General features: G+C 46.1%; 1 protein-coding gene across 1 annotated transcript; it reads left to right on the top strand.

Moving 5' to 3' along the window:
- Positions 1-1,870: 1,870 nt before the first annotated feature.
- Positions 1,871-25,706, top strand: LOC144755612 (gastricsin-like). The gene is made up of 9 exons (XM_078644729.1): positions 1,871-1,985; positions 11,769-11,925; positions 12,727-12,844; positions 13,086-13,204; positions 13,596-13,795; positions 17,246-17,353; positions 21,972-22,116; positions 24,491-24,589; positions 25,326-25,706. The coding sequence occupies exons 1-9, from the start codon at positions 1,930-1,932 to the stop codon at positions 25,476-25,478; spliced, it is 1,155 nt and encodes a 384-aa protein (XP_078500855.1). The 5' UTR covers positions 1,871-1,929; the 3' UTR covers positions 25,479-25,706.
- The last annotated feature ends 472 nt before the right edge of the window (positions 25,707-26,178 follow it).

Below are 26,178 nucleotides of genomic sequence, written 5' to 3'. Positions count from 1 at the left end.
CCGTGGATAGTAGGGAAGGTGTTGGATAGTAAATTAAAACTATTCCCTATCCTAGAGCGCCCCCCAGTGCAATGCGTTGTAATGGTTTTCGTTGTAAACCTGTGTTGTAAAAGCACTGCGTGGTAAAGGATGTTTCCCCTCTACAGCACTATACTGTGCAACACTGCTCTACGGCACTGCCCTCTTTGCCAATGCACCCTACATCACAACACACTTTACACCACTGCTCTCTACAGCACTATACTGTGCAACACTCTACTCTATGGCAATGCACTCAATGCCAATGCACCCTAAACCACAATGCACTCTAGACCACTGCACTCTACTCTGCAAGATTGCACTCTCCACCACTGAACTCTACGTTACTCTGCACCACTCATCTATATGCCACTGCACTCTATACCAATATACTCTACACCGCCCTAATCTACTCTGTACCACTGCCCTCTATGCCACTACACTCTACGCCACTCTGCTCCACATTGCACCACTCCAGTCTACGCCATTGTACTCTACGCCACTAAAATCTATGCTGTGCCACTCCACTCTTCTATGCTCCAATCTACTCTACTCCTCTTCTCTCTAAGCCAATGCACTCTACACCATTTCACTCAAAACCAATGCACTCATAGCCCCTGCACTCTATGGCAATCTACTCTGCACCACTGTACTCTATGCCACTTCACTCGAGGCCACTCTACCCCATTCTGCAACAGTCAACTACATGATGCTCTACTTCATTAAACTATACTCCACTCTATGACACTCCACTCTACTTCACACTGTGACGCTACTCCACTGTACGCAACTCTATGACATTCCTCTCTACTACACTACTTCATTCTATGCCACTCCACTCTGATAGTCTACTCCCCTCTACACCATTCTACTCGACAACACTCTACTCCACTCTACACAACACCCTCTAAGCCACTCCACTCTACTCTACACTACTTCACAACACTCAGTGCCACTCCACTTTACAACACTCTACTCCACTCTGACACTGCACTCCACTCTACACCACTCAACTCTACTACACTGTACTCCACGCTATGCCTTTCCACTCTATGATACTATACTCCCTTCATGACACTCCACAACACTATGCCACTCCACTCTATTCCACTCCATGGCACTCCACTTCACTCCACTCAACTCTATACCACTCCAAACCACTCCACAGCTTTCTACACCACTCCATAACACCCCACCCACTCTACTGCATGACACTCTACTTTATGACACTCCACTGCACACCTCTCTCCTTTTAGCCATGCTGAACAGCTGCAAAACTGTTGTAAAACATGGCTAAAAAAAATATTGGCAAAGCCAAAAGCTCATGCATATGCGAGACCTATTAGTTTTACAAATGCTTGTTTCTAGGGTTACCCGACTAGCTGGTTTAGCAGGTTTCGCAGGGCCAAGGTACATACCAAACGGTAGTATTTAGCACTTTTCCTACAAAAACACTATTGTGTTATGCAGCTACTTTAAAACAAGGTTCCTCGTTTTCCTATACGGGGCAATTCAGAACTAAGGTAATTTGGAACAAGTTTTGAGATGCATCATGAAGCTGAAAGCAGCCTCAAGTGGGTCTGATAAGTTTTAGATAACACAATCTTTAAAGTTAGCATGAAGATTACTAATTCTTTAAATATTATTTTTATCTGCAAGGCACAAAGTGACCCTTTGAGGTGATGCTTGCTTTGGAATTGGAAAACACAGATAGCACTGTTAATTGGCTAATGTTGTTAGAGGAACAACTGTGGGTTGGAGTTGAGTGGAAGGGGTGGAGCAGATGAGAGCATCACAGAGGGCAAATTTTCAGTATAAAAGAAGCAGCTTGAGCCCTTTAACTTGAGCTCAGATCCTGGTCTGTCAAACACTGAGTTCCCTTCCCGAAGTTCACCCATCCAGCAAAGCACCATGAAGTGGCTGATCCTGGCAATGGTCTGCCTCCAGCTGTCGGAGGGGATCGTGAAGTAGGTATTTGAGCTATGAGGTTTGAGTGTCCATCAAGACATATGATGGTGATCGTGAAGGTCACTGTTGTGCAGATGGTCAGTGTTAGTAGTAAGAGTTGATAGTTTAGTCATGGAAATGATCTGCAACCAGCTCCAAGAGGGCCTGGTGAGAGGAGCACTATATTTCACCTGGAAGTCCAGTGTCTTTGTAGTTGTGTGAGCTGAGGATATTCTTAGGCGGCAGTTCAGTTTTAGTTGTAAGAGTTCATAGTCTAGTTCTATTCTACAATGTTTGCATCCTGCTCTGAAAAGGGCTGGTGAGGCAATACAACTTCAATGCAGAGAGAGCCTCTGCTTATGTCCTCAAGAATACACATAGGAATACATTGATATTCTTGCAGGTAAGACCCAATAGGTCATCTCTTATATTGCATTGCAATAGCAGCAGAGTCTGCACATTGCCTCCGGATCTGCCTTTGTTCTCACATGATGATTAGTTTACCGTCTGTTTCTTACCTTTTCTCAAGCTGTTTTAGAGTTTGTCTCCCACTGCTGGTGAAGGTGACTTAATGCAGGGGTGTAACACAGGCCCCTTCAGCCCCTTCAGTGCAGCAGGACCCCAACCTTTCAGGGGGAGGGGGCAATTCAGCCCACAGCACATGAATGATTGTGAGATATGTGGCCTCTGAATATATTTTGTAGGGGGCCCCATCATTTTGCGTTACGCCACTGATACAATGCATTACCAACCATGTCTTTGAAAGAGATATTTTTGCGACCCCTGAGCCTGGGACCCTTTTATGGAACTACCCCTCATGTGAAACCTGCTTACTTTCTTTGTTTTTAATGGTTTCCCTATTACTTCCCCTGACTCTCTTTCCTGTTCTCATATCACTGTGGTACTTGTAAATCTCTCTCACATTACCCTTATTCTTCATTACTATATATGTAGGCCCAATATATTAAAATGACACTTTCATAACTCCCCTGACCTTTGGAGTTATGGTACAGTGGAGTCGCTTAGAGTGGAGTGGCATAGAGCAGAATAGTATAGAGTAGTGTGGCGTAAAGTGAAGGGCATACTTCGAAGTGAGGTAGAGTGTAGTAGTGTACAGTGGAATAGCATAAATTGTAATACACTTTAGTGGTTTACAGTGGAGTGGGGTACAATGGAATAGGATGCACTGGAGTGGTGCAGAGTGGAATGACATAGAGTGGAGTGGTGCACAGTGTAATAGGCTTGAGTGAAATGGCATACACTGGAGTTCCGTACAGTGGTATAGCATGCATTTGAGAAGCACAGATTGTAGTGGCATACACTGGAGTGGCATAGAATAGAATGGCGTAGAGTGGAATAGCATAGAGTCTAATGGTGTAGAGTGGAGTATAGTGAAGAGGCGTAGAGTAGAAAGGCATATAGTGGAGTGGCGAACAGTGGAATTGGATATAGTAGAGTGGTGTAGAGTGGAGTAAACTGGAGAGGCATAAAGTGGAATAGCGTAGAGTGGAGTGGCGTACAGTAGAGTTGCGTGCAGTGGAATAGCGTCTAGTGGAGTGGGATAGAGTGGAGTGTCACTCAGTGGATGACTAAGAGTGGAGTGGGGTACAGTACATTGGCGTAGAGTGGAATACAGTAACGTATTGTGTTACTGAGTGAGTGGGTTCCAGTGGAATAGTGTACAGCGAAGTTGTGTACAGTCTAATAGTGAAGAAAGGAGTGGTGTAGTTTAGCAGTGGCGAGTGGAGTGCAAAGAGTGGAGAGGCATACAGTGGAGTACTATAGGGCGGAGTCGTGTAGAATGGAATAGAATTCAGTGAAGTGGCATACAGTGGCGTGGCACACAGTGGAACAATGTTAAATGGAGTGGCATAGAGTGGAATCGCATACAATGGAATACTATAGAGTGGAGTAGCATAGAGTCAAGTGGCACACAGTGGAGTGGTGTAGACTGTAGTGTGGAACAGTGAAGTGGCATAAAGTTCAGCAGCGTAGAGTGGAATAGCATACAATGGAGTGGGGTACATCACAGTGGGGTAAAGTGTAGTGGCATGCAATGTAATAGTGTAAAGTGGAGTAGCATAAAGTTTAGCGGCTTAGAGTGGAATAGCGTAGAGTTTAGTGGTGTTGAGTGGCGTAAAGTCCAGTGGCATACAGACAAGTAGCATAGAGTGGGGTGGTGTAGAGTGGAATAGCATGCAGTGGAATAAGGTAGAGTGGAGTGGCGTAGCGTGGGGTGGGGTACAGTGGAATAGCATACAGTGGAGTGGCATAGAGTGTAATAGCATGGAGTCCAGTGGCATGCAGTGGAGTGGCGTACAATACAATAGTGTAGGGTGTAGTGGAGCTGAGTGGAGTGTTGTAAACAAGAGCTGCATATAGTGGAGTAAAGTAGAGTAGAGTGCTATAGAGTGAAATAGCATAGAGTGGCGTGGCATACAGTGGAGTAGCGTAGAGTGGAGTGGTGTACAGTATAGTGGTATTCAGTGGAATAGCATAGAGTGGAGTGTAGTAGTGACCAATAGCATGGAGTGGCGTAAACTGGAGTGGCATAAACTGTAGAGAGGTGGTGTATAGTGGAATAGCATGCCGTGGAATAGGGTAGAGTGGAGTGGCGTAGCCTGGGTTGGGGTACAGTGGAATAGCATATAGTGGAGTGGCATACAGTGGAATAGCATGGAGTCCAGTGGCATGCAGTGGAGTGGCATACAATACAATAGTGTAGAGTGTAGTGGGGCTGAGTGGAGTGTTGTAAACTGGAGATGCATACAGTGTAGTAACATAGAGTGGAGTGCTATAGAGTGAAAAAGCATAGAGTGGAGTGGCATACAGTGGAGTAGCGTAAAGTGGAGTGGTGTACATTATAGTGGCATTCAGTGGAATAGCATAGAGTGGAGTGTAGTAGTGACGAATAGTGTGGAGTGGCGTAAACTGGAGTGGCATAAACTGGAGTGGCGTAGAGTGTAGTAGTGTACCGTGGAGTGTCTTACAGTGAAATAGTGTAGAGTGGTATGGCATCGAATTTAATAGCATAGAACGGAGTGGTGTAAATTGGAGAGTTTTAGAGTGGAGTAGTGTACAGAGTTGTGGTGTACAGTGCAGTAGTGTATAGCGGAATAGGGGCGTACAGTGGAGTTTGGTAGAGTATAGTGAACTAGTGTAAAGTGTAGTGATGTAGAGTGTAGTTGCGCACAGTGGATTGGTATAGAGTGGAATGGCACAGACTGGAGTAGCGAACAATGGAGTGGCAGACGCTGTAGTTGCATACAATGGAAGGGCGAACAGTAGAGTGATGTGGAGCGGAGTTGCGTACACTGGAGTGTGGTACAATGGAGTACTGTGGATTGGAATAGGGTACAGTAAAGTGTTGTAGAGTGGAGTGTCGTAGAATGGAGTGTGGGAGAGTTTAGTGGCATACAATGGAATAGCACACTGTGAAGTGGGGTAGAGTGGAGTGGTGTAGACTGGAGTTGCGTAGTGTGGAATAGCTTACAGTAGAGTTGTGTATAATTGAATGCATACAGTGGAGTGGCGTAGAGGGGAGTGAGGCTCAAGGTAGTGGTGTAGATTGAAATTGCATACAGTGGAGTGTATTCTAATGGAGTGTGATTGAGTGGAATAGTGCGGAGTTGAGTATCGTAGAGTGGTGCTGCATAGAGTGGAATAGTGTAAGAGTGGAGCAGCGTACAGCGGAGTGTCATAGAATGGAGTGTCGTAGCGTGGAGTGTCATACAGCGGAATAGCGTAGACTGTAGTAACAAAGAGTGGAGTGCCGTAGAGTGGAATAGAGTACAGTGGGATGGTGTAGAGTAGAATAATATTGAGTGTAGGAGCTTACAGTATAGGTCAGAAGAGTTGAGCCCCAAATAGTGGAATAGTGTAGAGTGGAGTGGAGTGGAGTGTTGTACAATGGAATAGCATAGGCGGCAGCAGTGTACAGTCGAGTGGTATAAATTGGTGTAGCGTACAGTGGAGTGATGTAGACTGTAATACCATACAGTGGAGTGTCACAGAGTGGAGGGATGTATACTGAAGTGGCGTACAGTGGAGTGGCATACAGAGGAATAGCGTTCAGTGCAGTGGGGTACACTGGAGTTGGGTACAGTGGAGTGGCATAGACTGGTATAGCATAGATTGTACTGCGCAAAGTGGAGCTTTGTACAGTGGAATAACATAGAGTGGAGTAGTGCATATTGGAGGGTCATACACTGTACTGGTGTGCACTGCAGTGTAGTAGAATGGAGCGGGGTATAGAGTAGTAGCATATAGTGGAGTGGTTTAGAGAAGAGTGGCACAGAGTGGAGTGTGGTAAAGTGGAGTGGAGTACAGTGGATTAACGTAAAGTGCAGTGGTGTGTAGTATAGTGATGCAGCGCGGAGTGGCACAGAGTGGAGTGTCGTAGAGTGGCATAGAGTGTAGTATTGTACGTGAAAGTGGGTGAATGGATGTAAATCTAATGGGCCAGGAATATAGATTATGAGGTATAAATGCTCATGTTTATTAGTAGCTGTAAATAGTGTAAGTAGTGTTAAAATACTTATTGATATATTGTGCTGCGAGATACTACACTATAATGTGGTACATGTGGATAGCAAGGCAGTATCTGATTGGCTAATGGCTGTCATTACAAGATGTAAAAGGCAACCATGTAGTTTTCCGAACACTTTCCATATGTTCTGGGTTAGGGCCTTATATATAGGTAAGTATTTGTTCTTATATTTGTTCCCTACCTAGTACTACTTTATGAAAGTGATAATAGTTAGAATAATGTATTTATAATTTTCTATATATATTTTTCCAGTCAGTTTAGGGAGAACCATGCTTTTTATTAGTAGTAAGGCCATTTTTAAGTATTACCACTGTACTTAGCAGAATTTTTTGTGAAGATTTAAATATGTTAAAAATTGAAAATACAATGTAATACACTATATTTATAAATTGTAGTGTAGTAGAGTGTATTTTGAAATTGTTAACATATTTATATATTGTTTAAGAATCATGGTACTCCTGAGGCATTACTGCGGTAGTCTGTATATTGTTTAAAAAATATATAGAAAGGTATACATATTTTCCCCACCTTTAATCAAATGGTGATAGGCAGGTGAAAAATGTCAAACCTAACACTTACCTATATCTAAAGGCGAAATGCAGAATATAGCCAAAGTGTTCCTAAAAGATATAGCTGATTTTAACTTTTGTAAAGGCAGTCATTAGCCAATCACAAAATGACTTGTCATTGCTTTGTACTGTGGTACTTCCGCAAAATACCACAAAATTCTGTGAAAGTACAGTGACAACATATCATATTAAAAAGTCTTATAACTTAAATAATACTTGCCCTACTTACCTGTAGTACCCAAAGGATTATCTGCACATCATAATGTGTAATCCTGCCAAATTTCATCGAAATTCGACTACTATGCATGAGAACAAAGTTTATGGAAAAATGCATTGGTGCCCAAACGCATTTTGGGCCTCCCCTTTTTACCTTTGCTCCCCCTTGACCAGTCATCACGAAACTTTCCACACTCTGCTAATGTAAAACAAGCATTGAAAATGCAATAGGTCTCGCAATAGAAGAGTTTGAAATTTTTCGTTTTGCATATAGATGAGTGGCGTTGCGTGGATGAGTGGCGTTGCGTGGATGAGTGGCGTTGCGTGGGTGAGTGGCGTTGCGTGGGTGAGTGGCGTTGCGTGGGTGAGTGGCGTTGCGTGGGTGAGCGGCGTTGCGTGGGTGAGCGGCGTTGCGTGGATGAGCGGCGTTGCGTGGCTGAGCGGCGTTGCGTGGCTGAGTGGCGTTGCGTGGCTGAGTGGCGTTGCGTGGCTGAGTGGCGTTGCGTGGCTGAGTGGCGTTGCGTGGGTGAGTGGCGTTGCGTGGGTGAGTGGCGTTGCGTGGGTGAGTGGCGTTGCGTGGGTGAGTGGCGTTGCGTGTGTGTGTGGCGTTGCGTGTGTGTGTGGCGTTGCGTGTGTGTGTGGCGTTGCGTGGGTGTGTGGTGTTGCGTGGGTGAGTGGCGTTGCGTGGGTGAGTGGCGTTGCGTGGGTGAGTGGCGTTGCGTGGGTGAGTGGCGTTGCGTGGGTGAGTGGCGTTGCGTGGGTGAGTGGCGTTGCGTGGGTGAGTGGCGTTGCGTGGGTGAGTGGCGTTGCGTGTGTGAGTGGCGTTGCGTGTGTGAGTGGCGTTGCGTGTGTGAGTGGCGTTGCGTATGTGAGTGGCGTTGCGTGTGTGTGTGGCGTTGCGTGTGTGTGTGGCGTTGCGTGTGTGAGTGGCGTTGCGTGGGTGAGTGGCGTTGCGTGGGTGAGTGGCGTTGCGTGGGTGAGTGGCGTTGCGTGGGTGAGTGGCGTTGCGTGGGTGAGTGGCGTTGCGTGGGTGAGTGGCGTTGCGTGGGTGAGTGGCGTTGCGTGGGTGAGTGGCGTTGCGTGGGTGAGTGGCGTTGCGTGGTTGAGTGGCGTTGCGTGTGTGAGTGGCGTTGCATGTGTGAGTGGCGTTGCATGTGTGAGTGGCGTTGCGTGTGTGAGTGGCGTTGCGTGTGTGTGTGGCGTTGCGTGTGTGTGTGGCGTTGCGTGTGTGTGTGGCGTTGCGTGTGTGTGTGGCGTTGCGTGTGTGAGTGGCGTTGCGTGTGTGAGTGGCGTTGCGTGTGTGAGTGGCGTTGCGTGGCTGAGTGGCGTTGCGTGGCTGAGTGGCGTTGCGTGGCTGAGTGGCGTTGCGTGGCTGAGTGGCGTTGCGTGGCTGAGTGGCGTTGCGTGGGTGAGTGGCGTTGCGTGGTTGAGTGGCGTTGCATGTGTGAGTGGCGTTGCGTGGGTGAGTGGCGTTGCATGTGTGAGTGGCGTTGCATGTGTGAGTGGCGTTGCATGTGTGAGTGGCGTTGCATGTGTGTGTGGCGTTGCATGTGTGTGTGGCGTTGCGTGTGTGTGTGGCGTTGCGTGTGTGGCGTTGCGTGTGTGAGTGGCGTTGCGTGTGTGAGTGGCGTTGCGTGTGTGAGTGGCGTTGCGTGTGTGAGTGGTGTTGCGTGGGTGAGTGGCGTTGCGTGGGTGAGTGGCGTTGCGTGGGTGAGTGGCGTTGCGTGGGTGAGTGGCGTTGCATGGGTGAGTGGCGTTGCGTGGGTGAGTGAATGGTTAGCTGTTGCTTATGCGACGTATAGCACTTAATACTAAAGTAGGCAGACCTTCTTAGCCTTTGTGAGAATAATAGCAAAATAAAAATAAAAACCAGATCAAGTCAAGGACGCAAACGGCACCATGCTATTGTTTATTTACTCAGATGATTTGCATAAAAATGTAACTTGTGAGCACGTTTCTCTAACTCTCCAATAATCCCATTACAACACTTTGTACAAATGAGATTGGGACTCATCCTTCCGAAGTCGAGAAAAATGTGCAACGCTGTGTTGAAGTTAATTTTTTTAATTAACAAAATGCAAATAATGTGGAGAGATTTCAAGTGATTCAGGAATGGGCGCCCTTGTAAAGAGAAAGTACGGCCGGCCTGGGCAGTGATAGGGGAGGAGGGAGGAGAAATGCGAGTCACGGCAGCAGCAGCCTTTGATGTGCCTGCCGGCCGGCCGTGAATAATTAGGGGGTGAGAAATGCGCTCGGAGGGCTGCCTTTGATGTGGTAATGCGAGGCAGGCAGGCAGGCGGCTGGTGGCATTGTGCACGCGCTTTTTAGGGCTTGCGCAAGCGCAATGACCTAAAAAGCACATGCACTTGAAGGAATCGCCAGTGGAATCGCCAGTGGATAAACACTGGATAAGCCCCTATAGAGCTTCGCCAGCTATGCGCTGAAGCGCATCAGCAGGCGAGCCCTAAAAAGGAAGAGGGCTGGAAAGTTTGTCGAGATTCGTCAAAGGAGCGCAAGTTTATTAATGGTGACAAATGCGAGGAATTCCTAGCTCTGGTCCCCCTAACTATAACTGCAGTCGGCCTACTGCCACTCTGTAGTCACCACTGTGTAGTTATAGTTAGATTAGACTTCCCATAGGAAGAGCGCTTTTGTTACTTAATAACTTTGGCATCGTTTGACAAAACTTCACAGAGCATTCCAAATAAAGTTGTAAAACGAGGGCTGAGAAAAAAGCGGTCCCTAAACAAATTTTCCTCATGCTACTTTCATGATGAATTTTAGGCAGTGCCACAGCTAAAATGGCTGAATGGAATTACACCAAAGTTCACAGAAAGCTAGATTAGTACCCAGGAAGTGTGCTTTTTGTGACTTTGTGTAAATCCTATTCCCCGTCCTGAAAATGTCTAAACAATACCATATATAAACGGGCATGGTAAGGGTAACCTGACCCCCTGGCTGTTATGGAGGGGGGGGAGATCCAGAGGGAATTACAATTTAAATGACATTAATTGAGTGGGCACTACGAGATCTATATCAATGAAAAGTTAAAGGGTTTTACAACAAAATTCAAATCAAGCGGTACAGAGGCCACAAATGTTCTCAAATGTGTAGGTATACAGAGAATGCGAAAATCTGAAATTATTTTAAATCCCAAATGGGAAGCAAAATCTGGACATAATCGCACAGGATCCCTAGTAGACTAGAAAAGTCGTCTGAAACCCCCCAAAATCGAAGCTTTTTATACAATATTTTTGCATATGAAATTACAGAAACTATTGTCTTACTTTGATGTGAGCAAATGTATTATTTCATCAGCAAACCAGAGCACATAAAAAAATAGACATCGCATTGCCTTAACACCCAAGCACTAAGCACCCACATGAATGATTATTTAGCACCCTCTATGCTAATATCATCCAGAGATGCTGGAATATAACTAGATATATTAACAATAACACATTATGCGAATGAATAGACCAAAGTGAATCAATGGGAGACCTTGTGATTGTTACAAGTCATAGCGAAACAGGGAAAGGTTCATGGAGAGCTGAATAACGTAACAGTGGAAATAAACCATTACGTCTCAGCTTGAATGTGTGACGCAGGGTTTGCAAGGAGAGAAAGTGGGGGGAAGCAGGATGAGTGACAGAGATGACTTCCATCTTGGTCAAGATGGCGTTTGTGATAAAAAGTGGCCTATTTAACATACATCAGAAAACGTGTTTAAAAAGTAGTAGTACTACATCAGTGTATACAGGTAAAGAGGTGAGGCAGAACATGAGGTAAAATCAGTAGTCTTTACTGCTCTCTTAAAGTTCATATAGTACCTCGGAGCTATTCAAATGTCTCTCACCGGAAAACACAGAATTGGGCCACTGTATATCTGTTATGGGGCTTACACTTAAATTTTGTAATAAATTCACTGCCTCACAGTCTTCTAGGATCAGACTTTAATCCTATGAATGTGATCAAAATAAATGGTGCTATTTGCCTTGATGATGCTTCCTTGGTTTATAATAATGGGGAACGTCTAACAATCGTAAAGACCAGAGAGGTTTCCAATTAGAAATGATGCATTCTTATTGGTAGTTTGACAGCCAACCGACCCCTCACCTCTCTCCTAAAGTGGCCCCACTCTTCACTCGTGTGTTTTAATTATTCTACTATTTAGTGTTAAATGTATATCCTTGAACTTGGGCAAATTGACAACTGTAAAATCACGAAAGAGTTAATGAAACGAACAGAAGTCGACTGATCTAGTGGCAGGCAGAACTTTTCCTCTCAGGACCAATGCCTATGAAAGCATAGGGGCTGGAGTAAGAGTCACTCGCATGTCGTGGCCAGACTGGCATGCATCTATATCTGCTCCCAGCCTAACACATTCCAGAAGGGGTAACCTTGTCCAAAAAAATGACCTGATTTCCTGAGCCCTGACTTACGTCCCTGGTATTCTTTCCTCTGTCTAGGGTCCCTCTGCATAGGTACAAGTCTATCCGGGAGAACATGCGTGACCACGGCGTGTTGGAACAATTCATGAAAACCCACAAGAGGGACCCAGCCTTGAAGTACAACTTCAACAGGAAGAATGACTTTGCGATCGCCTACGAGCCCATGTATATGGATGTGAGTAAGAGGCACTGCTGGGCTGACATCGTTTCTTGCCTGAGACCCTTCCCAGCATTTCGGCAGGGCTACCATTTCTGGAGCGCATGGCTATTCTCAGAAACAGAAAAACCCATCCTATGTTATACAGCAGTCTAAACTCCACAGTGTGTGACATCAGACATAATGGGTTTCGTAGAGTGATACTGAATTGAATTCATTAGTAGCATAGCAAATATCATCCTGAACTCCAGTGTAGTACTCGCCATTCCCATAGAGAAACAGTGATTTAACTAGCAACATCACAGGCACCATCAGTCCAAGAGTAAACACCAACTTGACCTCCCAGGAGTCATATTAAGCAATTCCCAACGGTGCACCATCTTGTAATTCCTGATCTCATATTGCTCAATTCCAATGGAACCCTATCCTGAACTTCCTGGTGTAACATCGACCAATCACAGGTTACCACTGGGCATATCCCATCCTGAACTCCCCCGATGCTAATGACCAGTTAGGAAAGGGACCATCAAAGTTCCCAGTATCATATAGACTAGTAGCTAGTCATATTCCTAGGTTTCGTGTAGGCTAAGCACTCATGTGACTCTTTCCAATGCACATATTGAGTATTCTTCAATTCCCGCTCACTCGTACACCACTACTTGCAATCCCACCCCAAAACAATGTCTCTTCTTTTTGTAGAAATGTCTCTCTCTTCCCTTGCCAACAAAGGCCCTTCTCCCGTCATGCTGGTCAGATCATCGGTGCTATCGAATCAAGACATGTAGATCCCCATGTCTCATCTCATATTCTCTCTTTTAGACATACTACTTTGGTGAGATCAGCATTGGAACACCACCCCAAAACTTCTTGGTCCTCTTTGACACTGGCTCGTCCAACTTGTGGGTGGCCTCAACGTACTGCCAGAGCCAGGCCTGCAGTGAGTATTTATCACACAAAACATGCTGATTTAACCTATTGCGTTCCCAATGGAGGTGTGATGTTATGTTGCAGAGTGTTGAATATTTCACGTTACATGGTGGAATTTTGCAAATTTGCACACACAGTGCAAGCCACTTCAGGTAACTTCACCCGCAAATGTTAAAGCATTCTTCCTTACAGTCCTTCTGCAATTCCTTGACATACTGTCTAAAATGTTGACTTTCTGTTTCTTGTTGCAGCCAACCACAACCTGTTCAACCCGAGCCAGTCATCCACCTACAGCACCAACAACCAGCAGTTCACCATGTCCTACGGCAGCGGCAGTGTCAATGGCATCTTTGGCTATGACACCGTATCTGTAAGTTACCTATGAAACTCATGACCCACGCAATAGGTAGACAGGGTTAATGATAAGGACTATGGAAGAATCTGAAGGACGGCAGGCCCACTGTACAATAAGGAGATGAAGGGGCCATCAGTGTCAATGATGCCATGGCCAGAGAAGTCAGTGGTGTGCAACAGAGGGCATATTAATGACTCTGCCCCAGACCTAAGGCCTTTAATCAGGCACTGCCTATACAAAATGTGCCCCTATTTCTCACTAAGTCCCTTGGGGCCTCTCTGTTTCCACCTGTAAACTGTTATTTATGTTGAGCAATGTATTGCCGTACTGCTCTGCTTTTGCCCTGCACCCTGCAAGTCTTTTGCTCAAAACACCCTAATGATGTCTACCTGTCCAACTCTTTTAGGTCCAAGGATTGACCCTCACAAACCAGGAGGTCGGCCTGACCACCTCTGAAACCGGAAGCAGCTTCTACTACTCCAAGTTCGATGGGATCTTTGGGATGGCCTACCCCGCTATGTCAGCAGGTGGCGCCACCACTGTCATGCAAGGCATGCTGCAGCAGAACCTGCTCACCAACCCTATCTTCAGCGTCTACATGGGCAGGTGAGCTTCTGTGTGAGGGCATTGGCAACGGTGCATGACCTTCACTGTTACTCAGGTGCACTCTTCTGTCCGAGGGAAGCTACACTGTTACCGCCTTTGCTGGTCTCTTCTGTCAGAGGGTAGCTTCACTGTTGCCGCCTTTGCTGGTCCTCTTCTGTACGAGGGAAGCTTCACTGTTGCCGCCTTTGCTGGTCCTCTTCTGTCAGAGGGAAGCTTCACTGTTGCCGCCTTTGCTGGTCTCTTCTGTCAGAGGGAAGCTTCACTGTTGCCACCTTTGCTGGTCCTCTTCTGTCCGAGGGAAGCTTCACTGTTGCAGCCTTTGCTGGCCCTCTTCTGTTAGAGGGAAGCTTCACTGTTGCAGCCTTTGCTGGCCCTCTTCTGTCAGAGGGAAGCTTCACTGTTGCAGCCTTTGCTGGCCCTCTTCTGTCAGAGGGAAGCTTCACCTCTGCTGGCCCTTTTTATGTGAGAGGGAAGCTTCACTGTTGCTGCCTTTGCTGGTCCTCTTCTGTCAGAGGGAAGCTTCACTGTTGCCGCCTTTGCTGGTCTCTTCTGTCAGAGGGAAGCTTCACTGTTGCCGCATTTGCTGGTCCTCTTATGTCAGAGGGAAGTTTCACTGTTGCTGCCTTTGCTGGTCCTCTTCTGTCCGAGGGAAGCTTCACTGTTGCCGCCTTTGCTGGTCTCTTCTGTCAGAGGGAAGCTTCACTGTTGCCGCCTTTGCTGGCCCTTTTCTGTGAGAGGGAAGCTTCACTGTTGCTGCCTTTGCTGGTCCTCTTCTGTCAGAGGGAAGCTTCACTGTTGCCGCCTTTGCTGGTCTCTTCTGTCAGAGGGAAGCTTCACTGTTGCCGCCTTTGCTGGTCTTCTTCTGTCCGAGGGAAGCTTCACTGTTGCAGCCTTTGCTGGCCCTCTTCTGTTAGAGGGAAGCTTCACTGTTGCAGCCTTTGCTGGCCCTCTTCTGTCAGAGGGAAGCTTCACTGTTGCAGCCTTTGCTGGTCTCTTCTGTCAGAGGGAAGCTTCACTGTTGCCGCCTTTGCTGGTCCTCTTATGTCAGAGGGAAGTTTCACTGTTGCTGCCTTTGCTGGTCCTCTTCTGTCCGAGGGAAGCTTCACTGTTGCAGCCTTTGCTGGTCTCTTCTGTCAGAGGGAAGCTTCACTGTTGCCGCCTTTGCTGGTCCTCTTATGTCAGAGGGAAGTTTCACTGTTGCTGCCTTTGCTGGTCCTCTTCTGTCCGAGGGAAGCTTCACTGTTGCCGCCTTTGCTGGTCTCTTCTGTCAGAGGGAAGCTTCACCTCTGCTGGCCCTTTTCTGTGAGAGGGAAGCTTCACTGTTGCTGCCTTTGCTGGTCCTCTTCTGTCAGAGGGAAGCTTCACTGTTGCCGCCTTTGCTGGTCTCTTCTGTCAGAGGGAAGCTTCACTGTTGCCGCCTTTGCTGGTCCTCTTATGTCAGAGGGAAGTTTCACTGTTGCTGCCTTCGCTGGTCCTCTTCTGTCCGAGGGAAGCTTCACTGTTGCCGCCTTTGCTGGTCTCTTCTGTCAGAGGGAAGCTTCACTGTTGCAGCCTTTGCTGGCCCTCTTCTGTTAGAGGGAAGCTTCACTGTTGCAGCCTTTGCTGGCCCTCTTCTGTCAGAGGGAATCTTCACTGTTGCAGCCTTTGCTGGTCCTCTTCTGTCAGAGGGAAGTTTCACTGTTACAGCCTTTGCTGGCCATCTTCTGTCAGAGGGAAGCTTCACCTTTGCTGGCCCTTTTCTGTCAGAGGGAAGCTTCACTGTTGCTGCCTTTGCTGGCCCTCTTATGTCAGAGGGAAGTTTCACTGTTGATGCCTTCGCTGGTCCTCTTCTGTCAGAGGGAAGTTTCACTGTTACAGCCTTTGCTGGCCCTCTTCTGTCAGAGGGAAGCTTCACCTTTGCTGGCCCTTTTCTGTCAGAGGGAAGCTTCACTGTTGCAGCCTTTGCTGGCCCTCTTCTGTCAGAGGGAAGCTTCACTGTTGCAGCCTTTGCTGGCCCTCTTCTGTCAGAGGGAAGCTTCACCTTTGCTGGTCCTCTTCTGTCCGAGGGAAGCTTCACTGTTGCAGCCTTTGCTGGCCCTTTTCTGTCAGAGGGAATCTTCACTGTTGCTGCCTTTGCTGGTCCTCTTATGTCAGAGGGAAGTTTCACTGTTGCTGCCTTTTCTGTCCCTCTTCTGTCAGAGGGAAGCGTCACTGTTGCTGCCCCTCTTCTGGCAGTGGGAAGCTTCACTGTTGCTGCCTTTGCCTGTCCTCTTCTATCTTCTGAAGCTTACTGAGGACTTGTATGTGTTGTGCCTTCTTTTTGCCTCAAATCATTCTCCAACTTGAAATATACTCTTTGCAGTTTAATATATATTCCATAACAACACGCCTTCTTTCTCGAAAATAAGTGATGTTTTAACTGACGAGTAAAGATACTTAATCTTTTGTAGTGTAATATTTTGTTACAGAAAATGCACCATGATTCTGCCATAGTAAATCAGGAATGTGAAAATGATTATGTAGTTAAAGCAGCGTTTGCTGCAATCATGGAAGCCCCAGAGGGGTGCATGTTCTAGATGTATTACTGATTCAGACTCACAGGGTAGCTTCTTCATAAACACGAGTGAGGTGCCAAAGGGGGGTTTGGGTGGGTAGCCGACCGCAGGGAGGTCTCTCCCCTGGGCGGTTTGGTAGGGGCAGGGTGGGCGGGCTTCAGGACGGACATTTTGTTTTGGGCTGGTAAATTTTTTAGCCCAAGCATAAATACTTTGGGTTCCTGCTCCCAGCCACCATTTTAGGTTTGGTGACCTGGTGGCTGGGAGCATTTGTGGTAGTTAGTTTTTGCCCTTCCTATCATCCTATATATTTGTGACTTCTGGGGTTCAGGTTTTGGTTTTTCCATTTTTGGTACAGCTTTATTTTGTGACAGGTGTGCAGGGGTTTGACTATGTATTGTCGCTTGGAGCAGGTGCTGTGCAGAAGTTATTGGAAGTTTGCCAAGGTTGGCATAGGTTTTTGGGCATTCTTGAGGTTGAGTTATCGACAGGAAAAGGGTAGGCAGGTTATTTAAGTTTGGTTAGACACGTTGGGTGATTTACAGTTGTGAAAGAGGCAGGCAGGGGAGGTTGTTTAAGGGAAGTGTGGAAATAAGGGGGTTATCGTGTTTTGCAATGCTTTGTATTGTTTTGTATTGTGTTGTAATATTGTAATGTATGGATGGGGGCGGGTTCAAGGAAATTTTAGGGGCGGGGAGGGGTCAGGGGTCAGGTATGCGATTGTATTAGTGAGGTTTATAGTTTTGTGAGGCGGTTTGCCAGGGATGTTTAAATTGTTATGTGCACCTGTTTCAATAAAGCGGCCTTTTACACACAATTTCTGGTTTGTGGTCTGCTCCCCCTCCCACTTCCTCCGAAGTGTTGCATTAATAATTTGTTCAGCCAATAATTTTCTTTCACTTTGTGCCTTACACAGCCAATCCGGACAGATCATCTTCGGAGGTGTGGACAACAGCCTGTATTCGGGACAGATAGTCTGGGCGCCCGTCACTCGACAGCTCTACTGGCAGATCGGGATCGATGGGTAAGCCTTGCGCCAAACAGGACCTTCCTGAAATCTGACCAATCACAGTCATAGATCTCAAAATTAATCTTTCCCAGTGGAACACATAATAAAGACTTCCCGACTGAAAAAGCCCAATCTTGACCAAAGTAACCTTGCAAACTATCGCCCCATTTCCCTGCTCCCCTGGTTGAGCAAACTGCTTGAGAGGCACGTAAATAACACCTTAACGAACTATCTGGAGTCAAACAGTCTCCTGCGTGCCTCTCAGACAGGGTTTCGTCCGCGACATGGGACAGAAACTGCTCTTCTAGCGGTCACGGAAGAAGCAAGAGCTGTGCTGGATCAGGGTGGGAAAGTCGCCATTATCCTATTGGACCTGAGTGCCGCGTTCGACACGGTTAACCATGTCACGTTGTTGCAACGACTGACAGACATGGGCGTGTCGGGCGCGGCCCTGGAATGGCTGACGTCCTTCTTGACCGACCGGTTTTTCCAGGTCTTTGAGGGTGAGGCAGTGTCCCCTAAACATTCTCTCAGGTGTGGGGTTCCTCAGGGCTCCTCCCTGAGCCCCACCCTGTTTAATGTTTACATGGAGCCTCTAGACAGGATAGTCCAACCCTTCGGTGTGCGTATTGTCACCTACGCGGACGATACCCAACTGGTGGTCTCTTTAGACCACGCGGAGGGTTCGTCCCACACCTTAGGTCCCTGTCTGGAGGCGGTCGCCAGATGGATGCAATCCTCCTGTTTAAAACTTAATGGGGAGAAAACGGACGTCATTCTGCTGGGGAATTCTTCCCCCTCCGCTTTTGCATCCATCTGGCCACCATGTCTGGGTGAGCCCCCCACTCCCAAGCCCCAGATAAAGAGCCTGGGGATCTGGTTCGACCCAGCCTTGAACTTCTCGGTACAAGCCACTAAGATTGCTGCCACCTGTTTTGGGTTGATGAGGATGCTTCGGAAGGTGCTCCCCCTGCTTCCTTTTCAGGCCAGGAGGATCCTGGTCCAGGCCCTGATATTATCGCGCCTGGACTATGGGAACGCTCTTTTTATGGGAGCCCCTTCCTTTGTCATTCAAAAGCTCCAAGTCACCCAAAACAGTGCGGCCCGCCTTCTCTACAATCTCCCTCGCTGGCAGTCAGCTAGGAATGCCTTAAGAGAACTCCATTGGCTCCCTATTGCAGCGAGAGTACAGTTCAAGGCTATGTGTATTTTACACAAGGCCTTCCATCACACTGGCCCCGCAATTCTGCAGACCTTGGTCACCCCCTATGTTCCTTCGCGTTCCCTCCGCTCTGGCTCCCTCCAGCTGGCCACCTCCGTCAGAGTCAAGAAGGCTCGATGGGGCGGCCGCTCCTTTTCACATACTTCGGCCAGGCTTTGGAACGCCCTCCCCTTATCCCTCCGGGAAATCACCAACCACCTTTCCTTCAGGAAAACCCTTAAAACACACTTGTATGCGAAAGCACGCTGATCTGCCCTGAGCCCGCGCTAATGAAGTGTCAGTCATGAGCGCTACGAGGCCTCCGGGTAGATAGCGCTATACAAGTGTAATTTAATAATAATAATGACTGGACTGTGAATCTGGAAGAGCAGGTGGAAGGGGAGGAGTCAGCTGCATGCCAGAGTGCAGCTCAACATGTGACTTCTTGTGCCCCAACCATCGGGTCCCAGTGGTGTCCGCAGTGGCACCTGTAGAGCTAGGGTGACCAACTGACATGGGTGCAATTTCAGGACAGTAAGTGTAAAAATTCAGGACAAAGGGTCAAAATTTAGGACAAAAATTCAGGACAGGAGATCAAAATTCAGGACAAAAGGTAGGTTTTTACAGACACGTCAGAGGAGGTCGCCCAATAGTATAAAAAGTAAGTAAATAGACAACCACTTAAGTACAAGTCAAAATAAGTTTATATTAGATTGAGACAATCGTGCACTTCACATTTTTTCAGTATGCCCGCAGCTTGCTACCTTAGACGATTTCAAAACTCACATCTCGCTCCAGCAGGTATTAGTCACCAGACAATGGTGAACCACACATAATATAAGTGAGCCCGCTTTTATTGTTGATTGGAAACTACTGGATATACAAGGAAATTTGCAGAGCCAGTCCCCATTAACAACCCCCCCCCAACAAGGTGTAATCATTCTTTTATCTATCATTCAGTCTTTCACCTTTCATTCTGTCCTTCCATCTGTGTACCCATCTATATCCTAACATATTCAACCATTTGCAAACCCAACCACCATGTATCCTTCCATCCATAATTTCACTCATCCATCCCTCCATCCACCCTTTCAATCCATCCATGAATGAATGAATGAATATTAACTTTGTAAAGCATGAATTTTGCCCAGGGGCGTCAAGGTGCTACGGAAAGGGGCCATAAGACAGATGTGCACATATGTACAGGATTACAGAGTTGAAATAGTGAAAAGCCAGGTCTTCAAGGCTTTACGGAAGAGAGCGTGAGTTTCCAGAGCCAAGATTAAGAAAGGAAGGGAGTTCCAAAGTTTAGCCACAGCCAAAGAGAAAGCTCTACCTCCCCGCCCCTATCTAGCTTTCCTGAAACTTGGAAGTATCAGCAAGTTCTTGCTAGCCAATTTTAACTGCTTGGCGGGGACATATCTCCGAAAGAGTTTTTTAATGCCTTCTGACCCCGTATTGTAGAAAGCCTTATGAACAAGGCAGAGAGCTTTGAATATAATTCTCCGACCAAGCGGAAGCCGATGCAGATTATTGATAGTGGCCGAGACTGAGTGATATCCATTATTCATCCATCCGCCCTTTAACCCCATCCATCCATACACTCATCCATCCACTCTTCTACCCATCCACCTAGGCTAAAAATCTGTGCTCAGCATAGTGTGTAATGATGGGAAGTCCACACGTAGAGTAGTATTTAATGATGCTTTATTCCAAGATGTAAAAGGGAGACCCCACCAGGAGCATCCAGCATGGTGCTCATCCCAGTCAACATGACATGGCCCTCTCTGTCGCTGGTGGCATCAAAGTCAACTTATGGACTGTCCTCACCAGTTTGAAAATTGATCCATCAAGCTCATGCATTATCAACAATTCTTTTGCATATCTGGTGTTTTCTCTTATGTGATAAATGGACGGTTCTATGTCCATCCTTTGGCCAGTCAACAGATTGTTTTATAGAGACAGACGAGAACTGGCGATTTCAGTCCTTGTGGACAGTGAGAAGTAAAGTTAGAAGAAGAAATCTGGAAACAAATGGGGACCAACAAACAAGAGTCTGATATAGAAGGGGTCGAAACACTACCAGATGACCAGCTTTTCTTCCCCGTTCATTAATGATTCGATTTTAATATTCGTTTATTTCTACTTTACATTCTTATGCTGGAGGGCCATAAAACGTGACTTCCACAAGAAATAACTTCTAGTTCCCAGGAGAGTAAATGTGTGGACCTTTAAGATAATTGTGAAGAGGAATCCCCATCATGCGCCTGGATAGCCTCATAATAAGTGCGCTATTAGAAATTGACATTAAAAAAAAACGCCCATTGGCTAGCTAGGACCACCCCATCACATTCAGCAGATGCCATCTTTTGCTACAAATCATGAATCACGGCTACTCAAATGGCAACATTTTTCACATTCAAACAGAACATTTCTGCAAAACGTACAGCATAAATGGGAACAGCCAAGAAGTGTTTCCTAGATAAGATTTTTTCAAAAAATAGTTGTTTAAGCAACTCATCTCAATTTCTTATTGAAAGTTTTCTTACGTTTTTTTTCAAAAATATTTATTTTGATTTTTTCATGTACAAATACCAGGCATCGCTTTTCAAAAACACAGTTCACACTTGTCCTAAGTGCCTAAATACAGATTATGATAGTAAGATTCTTCCTAAATACCCCGGTGGAAGCCCTATAACGGATTCAAGACCTCAGTACTTAACAGCAATATCCAGTTTTTAGCCAGGTTACTTAAATGTGTTCCATTCCCACTAGCAAGTGGGTTCCACGTCTCGCCCCCACAGGTCATGGCCATGTGTTAATCTTCCTTGTTGGTTTGTGTGCGATTACCCTCTCTAGAGTCATGTTGATTAGTAATATGTTTGTTGTATTTCCCCATACTTCTAAGTCTTGCACTACTTTCTCAACTCTCCAAGACATTTTTAGACGTATCTCTTAATCCAGTGTCCATCCCTTTAGGCATGCAGCAATACTCGGGACATGCAATTTTTTTAAGTTACTTAGAGATTTGCAAAACGTTCCTGTTAATGCAACTTTATTACGGCGTTTCAAGAAAGTAGATTTGCTGATTAAAATGTGATAACTTTTATTTATGATTGAGTGTCACTTTCTCGTAAAAGTAAATCTCACCTTTTTCCAGGAAATAAAAGATGTTCCATAAGATCTACTCGTTCTGACTTCTGCAAAAAAAAAAATCTTAAAAATCTGGAATAGCCCAACAATTGCAACAGCGCTAACTTTTCAAACTTTTTTTTTAAACTTCAGGGAGATGTAGCAATTGCAAGTTTGATTATTTCACATGACTCTGCATTTTACAAGCACCAAAATGATTAACAGGGCTTGTGATGGAGGCAGTTGTCCTCTTAGGTAAGAAACATGTGCATATAATCAGCCCTGTGATTTTCTCTTCAGATTCTCCATCAACGGACAGTCCACCGGTTGGTGCAGCAATGGCTGCCAGGGGATCATGGACACTGGGACCGGACCCCTTACCATCCCTCAGCAGTATATGGGGAGCCTTCTACAGACACTGGGCGCACAGCAGTCTCAAAATGGGGTGAGTGTTGAATCCACAGAGGTGCCTAGAAGAACTCTTGGAATGTAATGGAAGGGACTTCAACCACCAACCATGCACAAGCTGGAATCAGTGCCAGTGGTGCCTGCTGCCCAATCTTGTGGGAGTCACTCAGTGCAAGTTGAAGGTATCTTGAACCTACTGAAGTTTTTCAATGGAAACCAAGCTCAGATTTTCAAAGCTCCTGCATTGCCATTGTGTCTTGGAAGGCTGCCCAATGCAACACAAGGGCTTCAGTCAGATTACTAAACCACGCAAAGTCATCTTGCATGGCTCTGCATGGCTTAGCAAATCTGGAGTAACGCCAGGCAGCGCAGGTCAATGCCTTTTGTTACTCTGCCATGAGAAACCATTCTATGTGTGGACCGAGGGAATTCCTACGCACCCACCCATGATTTTTGGCACATTCACAGATACTAACACTAGGAAACCTGGAAATGCGTCAAAATGCCACGCCTTTCCAGGTGAGGTGTAATGAGGAGGAATATGTTTACTTCTCATTTTGTCCTCCTCTTTTTACGTGTGAAGCATACTGCAGCACTCATAGAAAGAGGAAAAAGCTTCCGAGGATTGTTTTTGTGGGTGGAAGGTGTCCCTTCCTACAAAAAACAATCCTGCCTATAGCACACAGACACCCTTGCACCATGGCACAAGAGTGCCTACATTAGCGTTGGGCTGCACTCAGTGCACCAGCGCCGGGAGAGAGCAGGAATGCATTCTACCTTAGTAGATATAGCGATTCCTGCTTTCTCTCCCTGTCACGCAACGCAGTGCAGCAAGTTGTCTTGCTGCTTTATGTTGCTTTAATTGTTAGTGAATCTGCTCCCCAGTGAGGGAGACTAATCAGGTGCAGGAAGAGAGCACATTGAGGAGATTATTATAATGAGAGAGAGACCTGGGGATGTGCATTATCTACTGGTCAGTGTCTTCTTGCCCCATTGATTCATGCCAGCTAAAGAAGTAATGAGATGTTTGGTTTAACCCCTTCGCCGCGGGGATAATTCCCCCATGGTGCGGGGGGAGGTCCGCGGCGCTGCGGTGCTCGTAATGAGCCCAGCTCGTTATGAGTCACAGTGGAGCTGTGCTCATGACAAGCTGAACTCGTCACAACCCCGCCCACTGATTAATTATCCTGCAGAGGCGGGGAATCAATCGCGCATGGGCGGGCCACGGCCGTTATGACGAGCTGGGCATGGAAGGAGTTAAGTAGGAGCTATATTTGAACCACGGGTCTGCTGAATCTACAGAGAAGTGCAGAGGTAGTGTCAGATGTAAAGACAGTTCTCAGAAAAGACACTGCATTGTGTACATCGAAAGAATGTGTAAGAGAGGAGTCTGAGGGGCAGTATGAGAGAGACATTTAATAGCTGCAGACCCATTACATCAATACAACAATATAGCAGATCTTTACATTGTAGGCATTCAATCTGATGAACAATAACATTGGGAGAATAGTGGATGGGAAAGTAAGACAACAGCGAGAAATGTTTATACCTGAGGAGGAAGAAGGATTCAGAGAGGATAGAGAGAGCATATTACAGAGGAAGTCAACTTTCAAGAAGTACATACCATAGAAAGGTGACTATATTCGAGCACAGGCACAGCTTTACCAAAATGTGTCAGGAGTTTCAAGTTGTCCTGGGGTTAATTGGAGTAGTGGGGCTGGGAAACAAGAAGTGACATGCAGAAGTTTTTCTTCACATGTACTGCGGTGTGTATAACATTGCATTGCATTGAAAATGGCCATGGCAAAAAAAGAAACATAATTTGAAAAGGACTATGGTAGACACATCATTGTAAAAGTGTGGGATAAAGTCTTGGTTGCAACAGGTAGAGGAAACAGGGAAGGCCGGTATGGCCTGGGGCTTCACATATAACGTCAGTAGCTAAGTGTCCTCTCCACTACTGAAGCCTCCATCTTGACTTATTCTAGTACAGGATTCAAGAGACAGTACTGTGCTACTAGTGACATATTTTGATAGAGACAAGCAGAGAGAGCGAGGATTTGGGTTTAGGTACTTTGTATAGTTTCCATCGGGGTACAGTTCTAGAAGAAGGGGACCAACGTCACTGTGAGTGATTGTTATACTGCTCCCACTGACACCAACTAACCTACCACCAGACGTGGAAGGCATAGCCATGACACGAAGCCACGTGTTTGTATGAGGTAAATAATTCATCATATCTTGAGATCAGTGAATCGTGGGCAGTGGCTAATGAGCAGGATGGTTGATATATGCTCTGAACAATTAATCCATGGAGCAAATGAGATCAGCTATTTGAACAAATGTGAGGCTCCATTTTATATTTTCATTTGATTGCACCTCAACACACCCTTGCATTTCATCTTCTGCAGTATTTTGTGAACTGTAATAATGTGCAGAACCTGCCGACCATCACCTTCTACATCAACGGCTACTCCTTCGCGATCCCGCCATCTGCCTACATCATCCAGGTATGAATGCTCTGCCATCTATTTATTTCATGTCGGAGGTCAATGGACACTTGTGAGGAAGGCAGATTCTCACCTGTACCAGACACAGTCTTCCTCTGGTGCAGGCAAATTTAGCGATATTTTAAGTATTTCTTCAAATGTGGGATAACCTTTCGAACATGCATGGGACACAAGTCAAGGAATTAATGAGTGGCCGGATAATGTACTATCACGTTTTAAGAGACCAATGTCACTAAGGTGTAATTCATGAAATATGTACAAAAGGAGTGTGTGTTGGAGAAGGGAAAGGCAAGACTCCTGAAAACATTCTGAGGATAACTTTGCACAGATATACAATAGGCCTAGACAAGATGCAATTTCCACATGCAACTTGTCATCACACCCTATCACCACCACGACAGCCTTTGTTTTAGGTATTGAATGAGGAATACCTAGAGAGCTGCATTGCAGTGATGTCACAGAATTAGATATTGTCAACCTTATCTTGCCTTCGGGGACCTCCAAGATTGAGGTTATTCTAGCCCTTCAAGCAGATTTGCTGTCTAATATGCGGAATCCTTTACTAAGGGAAAAACAGCATAACATGTGGTGGAGTACACATAAGAAAAAACAAAATAGTTTGTGGTGCATTTTATGACTTTATAATTTCCACCGGATGTTGAGCTGTGCACCTTGCAGAGTCTACTTGTTTGTTCTTGACTAGTCAATCACTTTGCTTCCTCTTCCTCTTTCTTAGAACAATGGTTACTGCTCCGTGAACGTGGAGGAGACCTACTTGCCATCTCAGAACGGCCAGCCTCTCTGGATTCTGGGTGATGTCTTCCTCCGCCAGTACTACACAGTCTACGACATGACCAACAACAGAGTGGGCTTTGCTCAGTCCGCATAGGCAAAGCATCTGATGACCTGAGATGAATGCGTCTTCTTTCCTGGCCCCGCTTTTTGGTGCAACACAGTGTTGCTGGTTGTGCATCCTTACCATCATGTTTCATGAATCATTAGCAAAGACTGTGTGATTTGCAACTTTGTTAAGTCTTTCTTTCTCACATTCTGTCTATACTGAAATTCGTTGTATTGTTCTTGACTCAGCCAATAAATCTTTCATGGTTTGAACTCAGTGTGCCTCAAGACTGCCTATACTACATCAAGAGGCACCCAAATAAAAGCGATCATGGAGCAGTAACCCATTCTGTGGGGGGGGTTAAGGAGGTGGAGCGAGTGAGTGGGGATTGGATGAGAGAGACAGATTGAGGTTCTAAGAGAGGGAGGGAGGAAGGTTTCTGCGTGTGTAGCTGATGATTCACGCAGAATTGATCCAAAGAGCAACACTGAAGTTTCACTCCGAAATCGATTCTATGTGTAACATTTATAAAGTCTTTGTGATATCTAAGACAAAATAGCACATCCAGTTTATGGATAGTCAAGGAGATCACAAGGACATATGAAGCTCTATGTTGTCTAAAGGATAACAGCAGCATACTTGTAGAGAGTCAATGGAAACTCCAATTATATGGTTAAAAGGATAGCCATTCCACAAGATAAGTTCACATTCAAGCAGCATATACAGTTGTGCTTACATGTTTATATTT

The sequence above is a fragment of the Lissotriton helveticus genome, chromosome 5_1 (genome assembly GCF_964261635.1).
Source record: "Lissotriton helveticus chromosome 5_1, aLisHel1.1, whole genome shotgun sequence".
NCBI classification, from domain to species: domain Eukaryota; kingdom Metazoa; phylum Chordata; class Amphibia; order Caudata; family Salamandridae; genus Lissotriton; species Lissotriton helveticus.
This window is presented reverse-complemented; position numbering and strand designations above follow the sequence as displayed.